General features: G+C 41.0%; 1 protein-coding gene across 13 annotated transcripts in view; it reads left to right on the forward strand.

Moving 5' to 3' along the window:
* Positions 1–19,024, forward strand: part of dock7 (dedicator of cytokinesis 7) — a 267,403-nt gene that overhangs the window by 12,153 nt on the left and 236,226 nt on the right. For all 13 annotated transcript variants that reach the window (XM_039735264.1, XM_039735253.1, XM_039735254.1 and 10 more), the window contains exon 2: positions 17,928–18,030. In XM_039735264.1, the coding sequence (XP_039591198.1) occupies positions 17,928–18,030 (103 nt within the window). The remainder of the gene's footprint in view (positions 1–17,927; positions 18,031–19,024) is intronic.

Consider the following 19,024-nt stretch of genomic DNA (forward strand, 5'->3'; position numbering starts at 1 on the left):
GTGGTTGAAAATGGTTGAGAGGAGGGCGGGACTTGAAAAAAATCTCTTGGCAAAAGTCTCATCTCAAGTTTTTCTTTTATAATAGAGAGATAAGAGGAAAAAAACCACAGACACGAGGAGAACATGCATACAGTAAAACCTTGGATTGCGAGTAACTTGGTTTGTGAGTGTTTTGCTAGACAAGCTAAAATTTTTAATAAATTTTAACTTGGTAAATGACCGAGGTCTTGCAATAATAGTAGTACGTATATGCTTTATCTGCCGAGCATCACGTGGGGATTTTGGGTAATCGACTCCCATACTCGTTCTCAGTTGGTGTGCCTCACTCATATAGTCAACATCTGTATGAGCGTATACTGTTTACTATGTGTGACCACGTGTGTGTGTGTGTACGCTGTAATGTGTGAGTTCCTGTCATGCGCCCCAAAACATGAGGCTGAGTCGCAGTACTTTAGCGACACCAGCTTTATTCAGCGTGAAACAGGAACAGTACGGTTATTTATTGTATCGGGATCTACTGCTCTCCTATACAGAGACACCGCAAACCGGCAGGGTCGTGACCAGGTTAATGGCTAAGTAATACTATGCCCTGTGTATTTATAATGTTCCTTGCATCACACATCAACGGCGGGCGCTTATAACTCAACCGCGATCTTTTCTAATTCGCTTTTACGGCGAACTGCTACAGCGCTGGAAGCCTGCGGTTGCTTCGGGATGCTCTTCCGCGTGTCATCCCGTTGGGGGGGAATCCCAAAAGAGTTTAGAAACCTTACAGTGCGTAAAGCATTTTTTTAAGTTTCTGTCCAAGTGTAGTGACTCTTCAGGCAAAAACTGTCATTGGAGAGGTTTCCCTGTTAAAGTCGCAAAAGAAGAAAACGATTCCAGTGAGCCAACAGAGAGCAGGGATTCCGTTAGTTAGAGTGAAAGTCGCCCTACACAATAACCCTCCTCCTCCTCTTCTGTCTCGTCTTCCTCACACCAGCCACGATTCTTTTCAAAGGTAAAGTGCAGGTTAATTGGTTCTACGTATTTTTACTTTATATTTTGTATTAATCATTTTTATATAAATATTTGTGGGTGGTGAAATGAATCATCTTGAGTTTCCATTATTTCTTACAGGGCAATTCACTTTGATATACGTGTGCTTTGGATAACAAACACGTTTCTGGAACGAATTATGCTTGCAAACAGAGGTTCCTCTGTACTTACAGTGAGGATTCAATTTGGAAATGCTAAATCTCTGAGGCAACAGCACTGAGCTTTGAAGTAGCATGATGTCTAGCATTTCTTTATACACAGATGTCACTTAATTTTTATTCAACTTTTGAAAGATCTTGAGGCTCATTATAAAGAAAGCCAAAATTAGTAACAGTCAAGCAGTGCTTAGCAGAGGATATTCGGTGACTTGTAGAGTTTGATGTGCATCTTTTATTAGGCTCATCTTGGGTTCCCTTTTTTATATACAGTCATTGTAGCTGATGTGTCATTAAATCTAGTTCAGATGAGATGCATAAAAATGGCAGATATTGTAAACAGAGATTCTCATATTTAACCCTGTCTGAAAATTGTTGTCCGGTTATTTTGTGAGACACCTTTTTTAAGTACAGAATTGCAAGGAGATGAATCATGGAACATAATGTGGCGCTGTATGCCAGTGTTTCAAGGCATTTTAAAAAGCATCTCGCTGCATACTGCTTGAAAGCTTTTACCCGTAAATAGTAAGTGGCAAAGGATATCCGGGAAGTCATTAGGACAAAGCAATGAGTGAACACAGATAACCTGCACCAGATATTAGCCATGTCATTATATACAGGGTTCCACATGACTTTGACAGATTTTCACTTTTACTGTAAGCAAATAAATATCTGAAATATGTAAGGAGAAATGAGTAAAAAGTAATGAATCTCCCTAGAATGTTCTTTGGGTGACCACATTTAAGCAGTGGTATTAGCTGCGTTTTCCTTTAAGGTGGTTGGATTGCATTTTTGCAGAATTTTTAAAAATGTGTGGTTTCATTTATGATTGTAATAAATATGATTGGAATGCCTCTAATAAGTTTTTTACCCACCATTGTAATGTTTTTATTTTTATACACGGAATCATAGTTCAGGTAATTTTTTTTTTTTTGGCATTAACTATCAGAAAAGGACTATTTAATGTCGAAGTTAAAACTGAAATTCCGAAAAGTGCTCCAAACTAAATACAACTGTAAAACTCAAAATAATTGATTGTGTATTTATTCCCTTCAAGCCAGTCTTTTTTAGATGCAACACTGGAAGCCATGACAGCCTTGGGTCAGTGTGCACAGTTCTCTCTCTCTCTCCCTCTCAATCAGCTCTGGAATCTTTTCCCCATTTGTCTCTGCAAAACTGCACAAGGTGTGTAAGGTTTTAGAGGGGTAATGACAACATCTGTATCTGGGATGTCCTGCTGTGGTGAGTCAGTATGGTGGCCTAGCCTACTCAGAAGACAATCAACAAAATAGCAGACAACTCAATAAAGTGGTGATTGAAAAGCACAAGTAATGGATTGGAGACAAGAAAATATCCAAGTCAATGAGTGTGCTTTGGAGTCCCAATCAATCAATCAATCAATCAATCAAATGTATAGCTGGTAATCCGTTTATAGCAGGCCATCTGTTTTCTGATAGGGGGCACTAGCTCCCTGGTTGGAATAAGTTCTTTTTTAATTGCGGCATCTTAAGTAACCCAAAACTATATAGATATAATATTAAAAGGCGATACCCCTCCCATAGTGGGTAAGAAATCACATAACCGAAAATAACAGCTTTCTTTAATGAAGATTTATGCAGCATAACAGATGAATAAGCCATAGCAAGACTGTTATCGAAGTGGGATCTTGATGTATACAGTCTGCCCTGTTTGTCCCTGCGCCAGAAAGATTTTCAGGATTGGATGACGTTATCTCCCATCCGTCCGCCGGCTTCAAAGGTATGCCGGGCAATGTTCCAAGGCTTTATATTCTTTCTCCATGTGCAGGCCCTTGCTTAGGTGAAATCATGCCATTCCAAACAAGGCAAAGAGAAGATCCAATGTCATGCTGACTCTGTCACTCAGAAATAGTGCACGTTGCCCATTTGTCTTATCTTGTCCTATGCTTGGCCTAGCAGTTCTAAATGCTGAGCCCCTTTGTACTAAATTTGACCTTTAGAAGAAGCAGATTTATAAAATATTTTTTGTGCAGTGACATATTAAACTTATAAACTTATTACACAAGAAGACGACTAATGATTGAGGCCACAGAGAGAGCTCTGAGAACTCTGGAGGAGTGGTGATACTGTGGAGACAACAACTGCTGCTTGGGTGCTTCACCATTTGCTTTATTGTTAAAACAAATGCACAAGACATCTTGGCTAGAGTTTGCCCGAAGGCACATGGAAGACACAGAAGTCAATTGGAAGACGGTTCTGTTATCTGATGAGACCAAAATTGAGCTTTTTGATAATCAGTCTAAATGTCATGTTTGAACATTGCACATTGTGAAAAACACACCTTACCTATAAAGTATGGTGGTAGCAGCATCATGCTGTGGGGATACTTCTCCGCCGCAGGAAGTGCTGTGAGTATAAAACGAATGCAGAAAAACAGAAGGTAATCTTGGTGAAAGAAGTGTAGAACCCAGCGCCTTTGGAGATTTGTTTTCAAGTAAGACAGCAACTCCAAGCATAAAGCTAAAGTTACACAGGAATGGCTTCACAACGACAATGTTAATGTCTTGGAATAGCCATGTCAGAGTCAAGAGATCGATCCAGTTGAAAAACACCTGAAAAAGGGCTGTTCTCCTATGTTCCCCTTGCGGCCTGACAGAGCCTGAGCAGTTTTACAAAGAAGAATGGGAGAAAAATGATGTGCAAAGATGATGATCAGTGTCAAAAAGATAAATTAAAACCACTGTGATTCACTGCAGCTCGAAGCAGGGTGCCACCATCAAGAGAGACGTGGAGAGCAAACCAGATGAACAACTTCTTTAGCAGGTTTGACCACCCTAACCCACTCTCGCCTCGGAGTACTGCACCCTCCACCCATACTTCTGCTGATACCAACATAGGAGAGAGTTCCCGGCCCCCCGTCCCCCCACCAACAATTACAGCAGTCCAGGTAAGCAGAGAGCTGAGGAGACTTCGTGGCATGCAAATCAGTGGGTCCAGATGGAGTATTGCCACGAATGCTGAAGGCCTGTGCGTTGGAGCTGGGGAGTCCTCTACAGCGCATCTTCAACCTGAGCCTGGAACAGGGGAGAGTCCAGAGGCTTTGGAAAACATCTTGCATCACCCCAGTCCCAAAGGTATCACGTCCTAGTGAGCTGAATGACTTCCGGCTGTTGCTTCACCACCTGAGGCCACAGGTCTGCCACGCCCTCGACCCTCTGCAGTTCGTATACCAGAAGGTGGGAGCGGAGGAAGCCATCATCTACATGCTACACTGATCCCTCTCCCACTTGGACAGAGGCAGTGGTGCTGTAAGAATTATTTTTCTGGACTTCTCTAGCACCTTCAACACCATCCAACCTCTGCTCCTTGGGGACAAGTTGACAGAGATGGGAGTAGACTCATACCTGGTGGCATGGATCGTGGACTATCTTACAGACAGACCTCCGTATGTGCGTCTCGGGAACTGCAGGTCTGACATTGTGGACAGCAGCACAGGAGCGCCACAGGGGACTGGACTTTCTCCGGTCCTATTCAGCCATCATACATCGGACTTCCAATACAACTTGGAGTCCTGCCACGTAAGAAAGTTCGCTGATGATACTGCTATCATGGGCTGCATCAGGAGTGGGCAGGAGGAGGGGTATAGGAACCTAATGAAGGACTTTGTTAAATGGTGCGACTCAAACCACCTACAACTGAACACCAGCAAAACCAAGGAGCTGGTGGTGGATTTTAGGAGGACCAGGCCCCTCATGGACCCTGTGATCTTCAGAGGTGACTGTGTGCAGAGGGTGCAGACCTTTAAATACCTGGGAATGCAGCTGGATGATAAATTGGACTGGACAGCCAATACTGATGCTTTGTGCAAGAAAGGACAAAGCCGACTATACTTCCTTAGAAGGCCGGCGTCCTTCAACATCTGCAATAAGATGCTGCAGATGTTCTATCAGATGGTTGTGGTGAGCGCCCTCTTCTACGTGGTGGTGTGCTGAGGAGGCAGCATAAAGAAGGAGGACGCCTCATACCTGGACAAACTGGTGAGGAAGGCAGGCTCTATTGTAGGCACGGAGCTGGACAGTTTAACATTCATGGCAGAGCGACAATCATGGAGAATCCACTGAACAGGATCATCTCCAGACAGAGGAGATATATTGTTTTTTATCAGTATACTGCTGCTGGAGTATATGAATTTCTACAATAAAGTATATATCTGTCTATCTGTCTCTATTGTATAATTGAAAACGTCCAAAGGGATGAATACTTTTTAATGGATGGAAATACCATTGTACAGTTGTGGCCAAAAGTTTTGAGAATGACACAAATATTAATTTTCACAAAGTTTGCTGGCTTAGTGTTTTTAGATCCTTTTGTCAGATGTTTCTATGGTATACTGAAGTAGAATTAGAAGCATTTCATAAGTTTCAAAGGCTTTTATTGACAATTACATTAAGTTTATGTGCAGAGACAATATCTGCAGTGTTGGCCCTTCTTTCTTTTTCATGCTGTCTGTTATTCAACTTCTGGGCCAAATCCTGACTGATGGTAGCCCATTCTTGCGTAATCAACGCTTGGAGTTTGTCAGAATTGGGGGGTTTTTGTTTGTCCACCTGCCTCTTGAGGATTGAGCACAAGTTCTCATCTGGATTAAGGTCTGGGGAGTGGGACCCCAAATTTTGATGTTTTGTTCCCCGAGCCACTTAGTTATCACCTTTGCTCCATCATGCTGGAAAAGGCATTGTTGGTCACCAAACTGTTCTTGGATGGTTGTGAGAAGTTGCTCTCGGCGGATGTTTTGGTGCCACAGCTGTACTTATTAAATGAGACGACAAACATACTTGTCTTGCATACCTGCATATATTTTAACCAACTTTGAATGCATTTAATATCCATCAAGTCAAATTTGATTTGTTAGTGATCTCCCAGATACCTAACATGTTTTGCTCTGGTTGAATGGATTTTGCCTGCTTTGTTTTCAGGCTCCAGCTAGTGGCCATCTTGAGTTTAATCTCTGGTTTTGAGTGGAAACAAATTGTTAATTTGAGTAAAGAACACATTAATATCTTACTACAAATTTTGAAATTATTTTTACCATTATCTTGCATAGTCTAAACAATTTATTTTAAATTCATCATTAATTTAATGAGGAAAATTAGTAGGAATAAGCACCATGTTAATGTCTAATGATTATGGGAATAACTGTGTTTCCATCCAAGGTGGTCTCCTGCATTGAACCAGTTGCTTGGCTGGTAGAGCTGGCTCTCTACAACCCTGACCTTAAACTAATTGTACGTTGTGATATCAAAATAATTATAAAGACAATTGGCCATTCAGTGCAAATTGGCTTGTTGATCCTTGTTCACGTCACCAAGTTCAGTTTTGAAATTCTCTGTCTGCCACACTACTTCATGTTCCCTTGTAGCTCACCCCTGGTATTCAGTATTGTTCCTCTTCTCTGGACTTTCTCTAGAGTTATTATAGTTTTTGGCAATCTGGGATCCAAACCTGCACACATTTGTGGTCTACACTTGAGGCCTTATTGGTGCAATGTACACCTAAGGTATGACTTAACTTTTTTGCATACTCAAAGCAGCCTCTTGTGTAACCCAGAATTCTGTCAGCCTTCTTAGCATCTCCTGTATAGTGTCTGGATGTGGACAGTGATTTTAGTCCACTATGACTTCTTTGTCTGTCTCATAAGATGTGTTTTCATGTTTCAGACTTTCCCATTGTGTAATGAATTGATAGGCAAATGCTGATTTGCATGTGTTCTTGCATGTACTTGATACTTGAATACTTTGAAGTTATCATCTGTTTCTCTTTTCTGCATTAATGTGAATACATTTGTTATTTTGTACATCTACATGTGCTTACATTTCAGGAACCAGTAGTTTATGTTTTTTCCCCATTTACAGTATATACTCCTGTATAAGTTGGGTCTTGAAACCGGAAAAATCGATCATAAAATCAGACCCCAACTTTTTTTCCATCTTCTTGCCTCCTCCAATCTCACATCAGTTTCTCAGACGCATCGAGCTTCATTTTTTCTTCTGATCATACGCTCCATCGTATATAAGGGATGCTCTTACGGTAAAGGTGTATCAGGATTTGAGACACACAAAACACAAGTCAGTGTAAACATTGCTTCGGAATAGTTTGGGTATTACCGTGTGGTCACGTAGGCACAATAGAGAGAGAGAGAGAGGTTAGGAGCACATGCTGACACAGCGCATTGCCGCACCCACATAGAAAATAAAGGCCGTGTGCTCTGTGGTTACTCTCTCTCAGGTGGGCGTTAGCATATCGTAATCTCTTGGATCAATAGCGTGAGTTTTCCGCATTCGACTTATATGACCGACATTATAAAATACCAGAAATTATACGTTAAAATCAAGTCCCGACTTACCCCCGGGAGAACTTATCTGCGAGTATATACTGTATGTTCTGAAACCATTTTTTTTAGCAAAAAGTTGTAGGCAGCCATAATCGATGAAGGTACCAATAGACTCAAGTTAAGAGCCAGGCTTGAATGAGACATCACTGTAGCTCAGTGCAGACTGATACAAATGTAATACTCACACCGGGCCAGTTCTTTGTTACCAAAAAAATTGACCCCTTGTCTAAGACCATGAACAAAAGCACACATGATGCCAGGGAATACATGCATACTGTGCTGATATACTCTGAGGTTTCTACGTCTACTGTTTTGTGTACTGTTTATTGATTTTAATTTCTCATGCTGTGATAATGCAAGTTCAAATTAATTTACTGATACACTGGAGTTAGTATTAGAGTGTGTTTTATTAAAAGAAGAAGATTAACATTCCAGTTTTAGTTTTTTGTACTGTAACCTTTAAATCTAAAACGATCAACACTGTGCAATTGTGGACTACAGGAATATATTATTCAAAATGAAAGAGCAGATTTCAAAAATGTATTTCAAACAAACTGTATAAGACAGAGGAAACACATTCCGCCCATCACTGAATAGAGGAAAGTTCTAAGTTTGGTTCTATGATCCTTGAGGTGCAATGCATTGAACATACCGCCATGTGTAGCGTGAAAAACATCAAAACGGTAGACCATTTCTTGCCACACACGAGTCAATTGTTCCCTAGTTCCTCAATTTGATGTTGCAAATCTTGAAGATTAGTGGGTATAGGTGGAACAAACCCTCTTTCTTTAATATACCCCCATAGATAAAAATTTCAGGGGGTGAGGTCTGGAGACTTGGGAGGTAATTGCCAATGAGCAAGATCTTGTTGTCCTCCTCTTCCAATTCATCGTCCTAGAATGGTGACGTTCAGGTAACGCCGGACCTCCAAGTGGAAATGAGGCGGGGTACCATCTTGCATGAAAATGAAGTCATTCGCATCTTCTTGAAGTTGAATTTTTAAACTTTGAACTTTCCTCGGTCCACTGATGTATGGAATGTGTTTCTGCCCAATACAGTTTGTTTGAAATACATTTTTGAAACCTGCTCTTTCATTTTGAATAGCCCTGTATAATCATGGTCCTGGAAGCGTATTAGGGCTGTTTCTTCTCATGCATTGTGATATGGAAGTGTGTCGGTTATTTTCTATGTGTATTTGAGGAACTGCTAATGCACTATTTAGGGAGGCCTATCTCCTTCATGATATGTTGTTGTTTTTAGCAATTTTGCCACCACATTTCTCCGAGGTTTGAGTTTGCACCTAGAATGCCAGGGTAGCTTGAGAGGGTGAGATGTTGTTCTTTCTTTGGAAAATTGCTCAGTGATAGAGAGAGGATCTTCTGGTGCTGCTGGATATGTCCTCAGTGTGAGGTTATCACACTGCGACTGCTTTCATGTGGTAAGACCTCTTGGTTGTCTCCAGTTCTTAAACATACAGTGGGTTGAAAAAGTATTCGACCCCCTCTAGAAAGCAACCGTATTACCATCTTACATCATTACAACCTCTAAAAATCACAAATGCAGAGTATCGCAGTGAACTTTTATTTCTCTGTGTACATATTTTGAAATGTTTAGAGCTTGCTGAACTAAACAAATGCAAACTGACAGTCATGTTGTGAAAAATGCTGTTGAAAAAGTAATAGACCCCTTCACATGACACACAGTCAAAACTTGGTAGCAACACCCTTTACAGCAATAACTGCTTGCAATGTCCTCTTCCCCAGTCCTTCCATTAGAGTGGCGTCCCGGCCAGGCAAGGGCCCCAACGTCCGCCACACTGGGTATCTAAATGTGGATATTTGAAAGTTCACCAAACATTTCTTCGTAAAGGGGAAACATTTCTTCTGGACATTTTCAAATCGATTGAAATTTTGTGAGCTTGCCGTTTAACTGGCTGATAGCAAGGCACTGATGTGCTATTTTCTCAAAGGGAGGTTGTGCAGTTTTACTTGTTTTAACATGCATTGGTATCTATTTGAACGTGGCTGTTGAAATGGGGGATGAGATTGATCACTTTTTGACTTGGCACCAGTGAACGCTGGCCTGGACACAGGCAGACGGACAACATAGTTTCACCACACTCCCTTTATTATATGCAATATTTACAGTTTTCGTGCACTACCAACCCCAGTGCTTCCTGCACCGATCCCCCAAAGTCCAGGCCTCACAGTCTCTGTGCCTTTCTCTCCTGGCCGCCTCCAGTCCTCACTCCAGCTCCGTCCTCTTCCACCCGACTTCTGCTGCTGACTCGAGGGAGGCGGCCCCTTTTATAGGAACCCGGATGGGCTCCAGCTGCTTCCCAGCAATCTCCCGTGGACACACCCCTGTGTGGCAGAAGTGCCCGCTGCGCACCCGGAAGCCGTCCGGGTGTCCCCGGTCGTCTCCCCGCACTTCCTGGTGTGGCAGAAGTGGCGGGCTCCCGGGATAATCGGACACTGGGGCGCCGCCTGGCGGTGGCCATGGGTCCCTACAGGGCTGGGCTTCCAAGCCCTCTATCCGAGGCCTCCAGCATAACCAGGACGGATGCCCCCTCGCGGTCTGGAGGAGGCACAAGCCCTCCTCTGGTCCTCCTGGGCGTCCCGGCCTACAGTCCCAATCAGGGACAGAGGCCTTGCTTATATTCGCTGATTGTAATGAACATGATTACAGTTGTTAGTTCAGCTGGCCATACATTTACTAATCATTGTGTCCAGTTCAAGTTCGCAGTTCCACACTTACTCGCAAAGAGCTTTTCAGGCATCTGGTAATTTAACCTGCATGTTTTAGGCATGTGGGTGGAAATTACGTACTGTTTAAGTAAAAATCAAGGCAGATTTCAAAGAGTGTGATATATTCACAAGAGTAAAATTTACTTAGTGTTTTAAAAATTGGCACATCGGATAGAGAATTGTGTGGTGAACGCATCATTCTTTAAAGGCAGATGTCCGTAACAAAAACACATGTAATGTGTTAACGAAGGCACATAATCGCAGAGATATGCGGTTCATAGAGAAACCAGATCGGTATATATTAAATGTATATAATTAGTTGGGGTTTTTGAAGCCAAACTAATATTCATTAGTATAATAGCTTAAATATGGCAAACATAGCTAAAGCATGTGTATTTACATGTATCTGAATAACACAGAAATGGATGGAATGATGTCACCAACTATAAGGAATTAACTGCAGTTAGTCTGTTAGTCATTTTACCAAAGCTGGATTAGTACAAAGGCAGTGCAGGTAGGGCTGTTCGATATAACGATATATATCGGATGACAATATGAAAACGTCTATCGCTGCACATTACGCTATCGTTTGTTTCGTGGTGTCGCAAAATAAACTGTTTATGGCAATATTTTTTTCATTGTTTTGATGGCCACCACGTGGATGCAGACACACTAGCATGGCTGATGAAGACGAGGCAACACCAGGTAGCTCCACACAGAAGGACCTTGTTCCTAAACGAGGGGCTACCTCTGTAGTATGGAGATGGTTTGGATTTGAAGAGTCTGACACGGACCAGAAAACGCTACTATACAAATTATGCTGCAAACCGATCGCTACCACAGACTCCAACACGACAAACCTCTTCTACCACCTCCACAAAAAGCACGTGAGCGAGCATGCAGAGAGTTTACAACTGAGAGGCAGGCCACGTAGGATATTACAGTTGTAAAGGTACTATTTAAACGAGCATGTTAAAAGCTTGGAAGATTAATTGCTACCAAAACAATTTGCTTAAGGCATAATTTTCCCTGCAGCGTTTGCTGTCAGCGTTAATCTTGTTAAAATTACTGTAGCGTCTTCCAGACGTAATGACGATCCGAGACGGTCACTTGGTTAGTTCCCCCTTTATTAAACATAAACAAAAAAAAAATGGTTGCTGTTGGCCACAACCACGCCGAACAGACAGCAATCCAAAAACAAACTCTCTTAGCTAGGGGCGACAAGATCGTCGTCCACTCCTCCTTTTTCACAGCGCTTCCCCCTAAGGCTCCACCCCCCATCCCTCCGGAACCTCCTTTACCTTCCACTCTATTACAGTCCATCAGAAATAACAGGGACAACTGAATAAATAACTGAGAGGGATGTAAATCACAGAACACAAACTGCAGAACAGAACTCTACAATAAAGAACAGAACGCTACATTACGTTTACGCCACAACTGCATTAACACGGCAAATCTCCGTTAACGAGTTACCACGGATCGCCCTGTGCTTGGGGCTGGACGGCATCAACACGTTAGCGCCCGTCCAGTCCCACGCGACGGGCGATCAGCTGTAACTCATTAACGGAGATTTGCCACACTACGATGTGCAAATTAACATTTTACTAGAATGTAGCCTAAAAAATATTATATTTAATATTATATATTTAATATATTTTGTCGTAAGCCTTATTGCTGCTACAGTTTGAAGTACAATGTTTACATTTGGTTTTGACAGTTAATGTTAGACTTGTATTTATTTTGTTTAAAGGGTTTATTGGCCTTATATAGTTTAGTTGTTAGTGCTTTGATCCTTTTATATTTAATATATGTTGTGAGAGTTATTGCTGCTACAGTTCACATTTTGTTTATGTCAGGCATTTTATATAGCAGTATTTTATATTGGGCCTTTAGTAATTTGTTTTTGAAAAGTGTTTTATATTTGATACATTTACATTCTAAGTCAAACATTTGCTCAAATGTTCTAAATAAAAGAACAGAAATAATTACAAGTTGAGTACTTCTCATTTTTGATTTTTTTAATTTAAATGAAAAAAAAGGTGTGGTGATTATATAAGATTTATAAGATTTTGGTCATATCGCACAGCTCTAAGTGCAGGTACACAGTTTTTATAAGTTGTCACACCCTTTGTTTGGAATCCGTTATATCATCACAGAAGGACTTGGATAGCATACCGGCTTGGGCAGATTTGTGGCAGATGAAGTTTAATGTCAGTAAATGTAAAGTATTACACATAGGAAGTAAAAACGTGAGGTTTGAATACACAATGGGCGGTCTGAAAATCGAGAGTACACCTTATGAGAAGGATTTAGGAGTCACAGTGTACTCTAAGCTATCAACTTCCCGACAGTGTTCAGAAGCTATTAAGAAGGCTAACAGACTGTCAGGTTATATAGCGCCTTGATGTGTGGAGTACAACTTGCAGGAGGTTCTGCTCAAGCTTTATAACACACTGGTGAAGCCTCATCTGGAGTCCTGTGTGCAGTTTTGGTCTCCAGGCTACAAAAAGGACATAACATCACTAGAAAAGGTCCAGAGAAGAGCGACTAGGCTGATTCGGGGGCTACAGGGGATGAGTTATGAGGAAATATTAATAGAGCTGAGCCTTTACAGTTTAAACAAAGAAGATTAAGAGGAGACCTGAGTGAAGTGTTTAAAATTATGAAGGGAATCAGTGCAGTGGATCGAGACTGTTATTATAAAATGAGTTCATTAAGAACACGGGGACACCGTTGGATACTTCTTAAGGATAAATTTCGCACAAACATTAGGACATTTTTCTTTTCACAAAGAATGATAGACACTTGGAATAAGCTACCAAGTAGTGTGGTAGACAGTAAGGCGTTAGGGACTTTCAAAACTCAACTTGTTTTCGAAGAAATAAGTGGATAGTACTGGCGAGCCTTGTTGGGCTGAATGGCCTGTTCTCGTCCAGAGTGTTCTAATGTTCTAATTGCTTTGGTTAGTCATCTACAAGCTTAGCACACCTGGATGGAGGGAATTTTCCCCATTCTTTCTTGCAGAACTGCTCCAACTGGGCAAAGTTTGAAGGCTTTCATTTATGAATTGCAATTTTTAAGATCACGCCACAAATTTTCAATCGGATTCAGATCCAGACTCTGGCTAGGCCACTGCAAAACCTGGATCTTCTTTTTTTGTCAAACCATGCTTTGGTTACTTTTGCACAGTGTGTTTAGGTCATTGTCCTGCTGAAAGTTGTAGCGTCGCCCGAGTCCCAATTTCATGGCTGACCTTTGAAGGTTTTCTTGCAAAATCTGGATATACAGTACGTCTTGATATCCATTCTTCCTTTAATACGGACAAGGGACCCAGTGCCTGCCCTAGAGAAGCAGCCCCAAAGCATGATGCTCCCCCCACCTTGCTTGATGGTAGGTATGGTGTTTGCTGGATCATTGGCAGACCCTTCCATCTGCCAGACAGACAAACGCCTTTGTGTTGAGGCCAAAAAGTTCAATTTTGGTCTCATCAGGCCAAAGTACATGACTCCAGAAGACAGGACTCTTGTCAAGATGTCTGTTAGTGAATTCTAATCGAGCTTTCAGAAGACATTTTTTTAGTAGTGGCTTTTTTCTGACAACTCTTCCATACAGCCGCTCTCTGTGCCGAACCTTCGATATTGTAGTCTTGTGCACATTCACTCCAGCTGCAGGTCACTGATCCTCACCTTAGGATTTGCTCTGACTAGTTTTCTTGTCATTTTCTTTTGTTATTTTAAAAGGGCGGCCTGACTTAGGACGGTTCACTGTGTTTCCAGTTGTCTTCCACTTTGCTATGATGGCCTTCACAGTGGACACACTGAGGCTAAGGAGCTGCTCAGTCGTCTTGGCACCATTGTCATCTTTAAACTTCTTAATCACAGTGGTTCTCAAGTCATTAGAAAGTTTCCTTGTTTTCATTTTTGTCAGTTTTTGAGGTTTCACCAAATAAGCCACTTGTACTAATTTCTCAGTTGTATATTCCTAAGAACTGGCCTAAATAATCACTTAGAGAAACCAGTCAACAAGCTAGAGGATTAATGGCTTGCTTGTTTACACCTGTCTTCATTACCTTTATTGCATTGTTAACAGTCATACAGTCTCCAAGTTATTAGGGCTCGAATACTTGAATATTCAACAGCACATTTCACTCATATGTTCTTTATTGTTGCACGATACAGTGGTACCTTGAGATACGCGTGCCCCAACGTACAAGTTTTTTGAGATACGAGCCATCACTAAGTCAATTTTTTGCCTTGAGTTACAAGCCAAAATTTGAAATACGAGCCATCAAAGAGCTTGTCGCCACACATTCCGAGGAACTGACAACAGAGGAGTTGACGGAACTACAGACGCAGCAACATATGGAGGTTCTGCAGGAGATCGGTATTGCGGAGGAGGTTGTCTCTTAAAGTGAGATAAAGGAAGTGTTTGTAATGTGGGTAAAAGTTTCCAACTTTAAAGAAAAGAAACGTCCTGAAAAAGTTACAAATGACGATGCAGCAGCGCTATTTAATGAAACTTGCCTAACACTTTATTGAAAAGAAACCCTGAAAAAGTTACAAATGACCATGCAGCAGCGCTATTTAATGATACTTGCCTAACACTTTATTAGCCAGGTTTCCATCCAAGGAGTTTTTGCGAAAAAATATTTAGCGCTTCAAATTTTAGCTGATGGAAATGCTAATTATCGATAAAATGTTGTACATGTCGACATAATATTTTTCTGTTTAACTTTAGCGCATAAATTCCATATCGATACTTCAGATGTTGCAAAAACTACATTGGAAACATTTTTTGTCGGAAAAAAAGGGCTTTAACGCAAATAAATGTGTCACATGATACATTTTCATCACGTGCAATCAAAACGAAAAGCGGAGCGGTTCGCATGGTCTGATGAAGAGCCTCGTTATTTCTCGTGATGAGCCAATGCAGTAGCGGATAGGCTGGGTCTCCTGCTACTAAAAGGGGTACCTGAACTCCCTCCACATCAACTGTAGCCTGGGGGTGTCTCTCAGGATGTCTAAATAATACAAAAACCGCAAAGGTAGTTTACTGTGCCAGTCAAAATATTTAATAAACCGTGTGTTTCATTATCTAAACATTTTTTTCTTATTATTAAATGGCAGATGTTTTAGCATATATGAGAAATTCTCTCATTAATATTAACTTTAGTTTTTTTTTATTAAACTTCGTTATTTTGCATTAATTCAAATTTCACTTTTAATTAAAAACCTTAAGGGAAGCAGGTTACAGTACTAATTCAGTTGTTATCGCACTGAGAAGGGATGTTGAAAGGTAGGCTCACCTGTACAGATCCGATGCTGCAAACACAGCTGCATCATGGGCACTTCCAGGAGTGCCAACGCAAATGTCTCGTATCATGCACCTGTCATCAACAAGGGCCTGGAGAACAATAGATGGCCACCCTTTGCGATTAATGTAATCGCGTAGCCTTCCGTCGGGGAAGAATAGGCACATGCGTGCCATCCAGCGCACCGTAAATCTGTGGCACAAGATGCACCAAGGAATTGCGGTATGCAATTTCATTGGCCTCCGCTACAGTCGGAAGTCTGATATAACGCCGCATTAATTTTTCTTTAATAGCGGTGCACACAGCATATACACATCGATGGACGGTAGTTTTACCAACCCCGAAAGTTTCTCCAACTACTCTATACTCGGCGCAGGTTGCCAGCTTGTAAAGGGCGATGGCAGTCTGCTTTTGGGTTGGAACCGGTGGTCGATGGCAACCTGTGATTGGCGCAACATCAGGACTGATGAATCCACACAACATCTCAAACGTCGGCCGTGTCATTCTAAAATGTTGCAGCCAGAGATTTTCTGTAAAGTGTCTCTCCACCACCTCCTCCCAGAAGGTCTTATTCCGTCGTCTCTCCCATACCCGTGGGTTTCGTCGCACTGGGGTACTTTCTTCAAACTCCAGGGCTATCGGACAAGTAACTGCTTCATTCTGCTGTCGTCTTCGGATATTATGTACAATTCCAATTATTTGTGAAACTGAAATAACAGTAAGCTGGCAAATTTAAAAAAAACTGTCTGAATAATCTCTCCATTTCTTTGTTTCTTTGTTTAGTGGAGGGGGTGTAACGTGGAAAACAAAAGGTAGATAATTTGCGACATACACAAAATTATGTATGGAAACGGCTCACGGGCAGATTTTTTTTCACGATACAACAAAACCTATGCAACACTTCGTTTTGGGGGGTATGACGTCATCACGCACACCATTTTATCGATAAAAAGCCAGTTGGATGGAAACAGGCTGGAGACAGCAAATTTCGCACATTTTTTTTACGTATATTCTGTTTGTCGATAACAAAACGTCGCAAAAAACTGGATGGAAACTTGGCTAGTGAAAAGAAACCCTGAAAAAGTTAGAACTGATTGTGCAGCGGCGCTATTTAATGACACTTGCCTAACACTTGACTTTATTGAAAAGAAACACCCTGAAAAAATTATAACTGATCGTGCAGCGCCGCAATTTAATGACACTTGCCTAACTCATTTCAGAAACATTCTAAAGGGGAGGACTAAACAAAGTTCCTTGGACAGGTTTCTATTGAAACGCCCTGTGAATGAAAGTGGCAAAAAAGAAAAAAACAAGTGAAGAAGAAAATTAAGTTAAGCAAAGGTGAAGTGAAAGAAAAAAAAATTACAATACGTTAATCGGCTTCGGCAACATCTGTTTATTTCTTTAGATTCTCTTTTATGTATTAGGTTTTATTTTGTTTGTATACAATATTTGTTCATTATAAATACATTTTTCTTATGTTGAAAACATTTAACTGGGGTGGTTTTTTCGGGGCTGGCACGAATTCATCTCATTTCAATTAATTTCAATGGGGAAAATGGATTTGAGGTACGAGCATTTTGACTTACGAGAATGAATTAAACTCGTATCTCAAGGTATCACTGTAATTTGATTTTCAGGATTTTTTAGTGAAAATTTATTGTCCAAGAGGCCCTCATTTATAAGTAACAGTACGAAACTAAAGATGCATTTTCAAAGGAAAATATTACAGGAAATTTAATCTTTGTCTAGGGGGTCGAATACTTTTTTCAACCCACTGTATGTTAGATTTTTGACCATCTTCTGTGTCACGGGCTTATTTTTACCTGTGAAATGCTGAAATGTAAAATGGCCCATGAAGCAGACAGCTGCATCCAAGCTTTTAGATTTTGTTTTTTTTTCATTTCTTTTGGGCTGTACTTTAATTATTGGATGTCTACTGTATTGTTCTTGCTTTATTTCCTGTACAGTATGTTCAAAAATGAAATTGTAAGAAACAAATCGTATTTTGCTTGTGTAGAGATTGAATACTTGCTGAGAAGGGCTACTCCTGTAGATTCCCCAGGGCTGCTTTTACAAAGAATGTTGTAGTAGTTATTTTGCAGTTTGGCAAAAACATTAAGTGTTGCACAACAGAGAAACAACAAATGGCCTGCAGTGTGGGTACTTAATGTGATTCTTGTCTCATCTTGTTTTGTTTTTTTTTTTTTACTAAAATGATTTTGAAACCTTGGCTAATAAAGATGTTTTAAAGACAGCTGTACAGTACAAGTTAATCAATAATAATTTTCTTATACTTCACAGGACTGTTGCAGCTGAAGTAAGAAAACAGATTGCTGGCCAGTATGGAGGCTCTCCTCAGCTCCTTAAAAACTTAAATGTTGGTGCCAATACTTCCCACCATACTGTAAGTGACATTTTGTCTTGCTGTCTCTTTACGTAGCATCTTTAGCATTGTTTAAACCAGGGCTGTGGAGTCAGTAGATAAATTCTTCGACTCTGACTCCTTAATTTCTGTTACTTCTGACTCTGATTCCCCGACTCCTCTCTATTTAGTATGCTAATGTATTTTCCATTTTGATTAAAAGAAGGCAACATATACGTCATTTAACCACAGAACTACTGGCTAGGAAGCTGACTCTCTACCGTATTGGACAGTTTAAACAAAAGACAAGAACACACACATCAGGCCATAGCACACACCTCCACCTACATCATTACACTTGTTTACACTCAAATTAAATTGTTAAACACATTACAGTGATACCTCGCTATATCGCGCTTTGACTTTCACGGCTTCACTCCATCGTGGATTTTAAATGTAAGCATATCTAAATATATATCAAGGATTTTTCGCTGGTTCGCGGATTTCTGCGGACAATGGGTCTTTTAATTTATGGTACATGCTTCCTCAGTTTGTTTGCCCAGTTGATTTCATACAAGGGACCCTATTGGCGGATGGCTGGGAAGCTACCCAATCAGAGCGCGTATTACGTATTAAATAAAACTCCTCAATGATATACGATATGCTTCACGCGCGGTGCTTCGTACACTTCCAAGCTCTAACAGCCCGTATTGATTTTTGATTGTTTGCTTTTCTCTGTCTCTCTCACTCTCTCTGACATTCTCTGCTCCTGACGAGGGGGTGTGAGCAGAGGGGCTGTTTGCACAGATGCTGTTTGCTTAGAAGATACGGACGCTCCTGTAAAAAACGCTGAAAGACTACCTTCACATTGATTCCCTTCATTGCGGCCACTTTATCGCGGTGCTTCTTATACTTAAATGCCCAACAGCCCTATTGATTTTTGATTGTTTATGTTACTCTCTCTCTGACATTCTCTGCTCCTGACGACGCTCCTTTGAAGAGGAAGATATGTTTGCATTCTTTTAATTGTGAAAAA

The sequence above is a fragment of the Polypterus senegalus genome, chromosome 14, assembly GCF_016835505.1.
Source record: "Polypterus senegalus isolate Bchr_013 chromosome 14, ASM1683550v1, whole genome shotgun sequence".
In the NCBI taxonomy this organism is placed as follows: Eukaryota; Metazoa; Chordata; class Cladistia; order Polypteriformes; family Polypteridae; genus Polypterus; species Polypterus senegalus.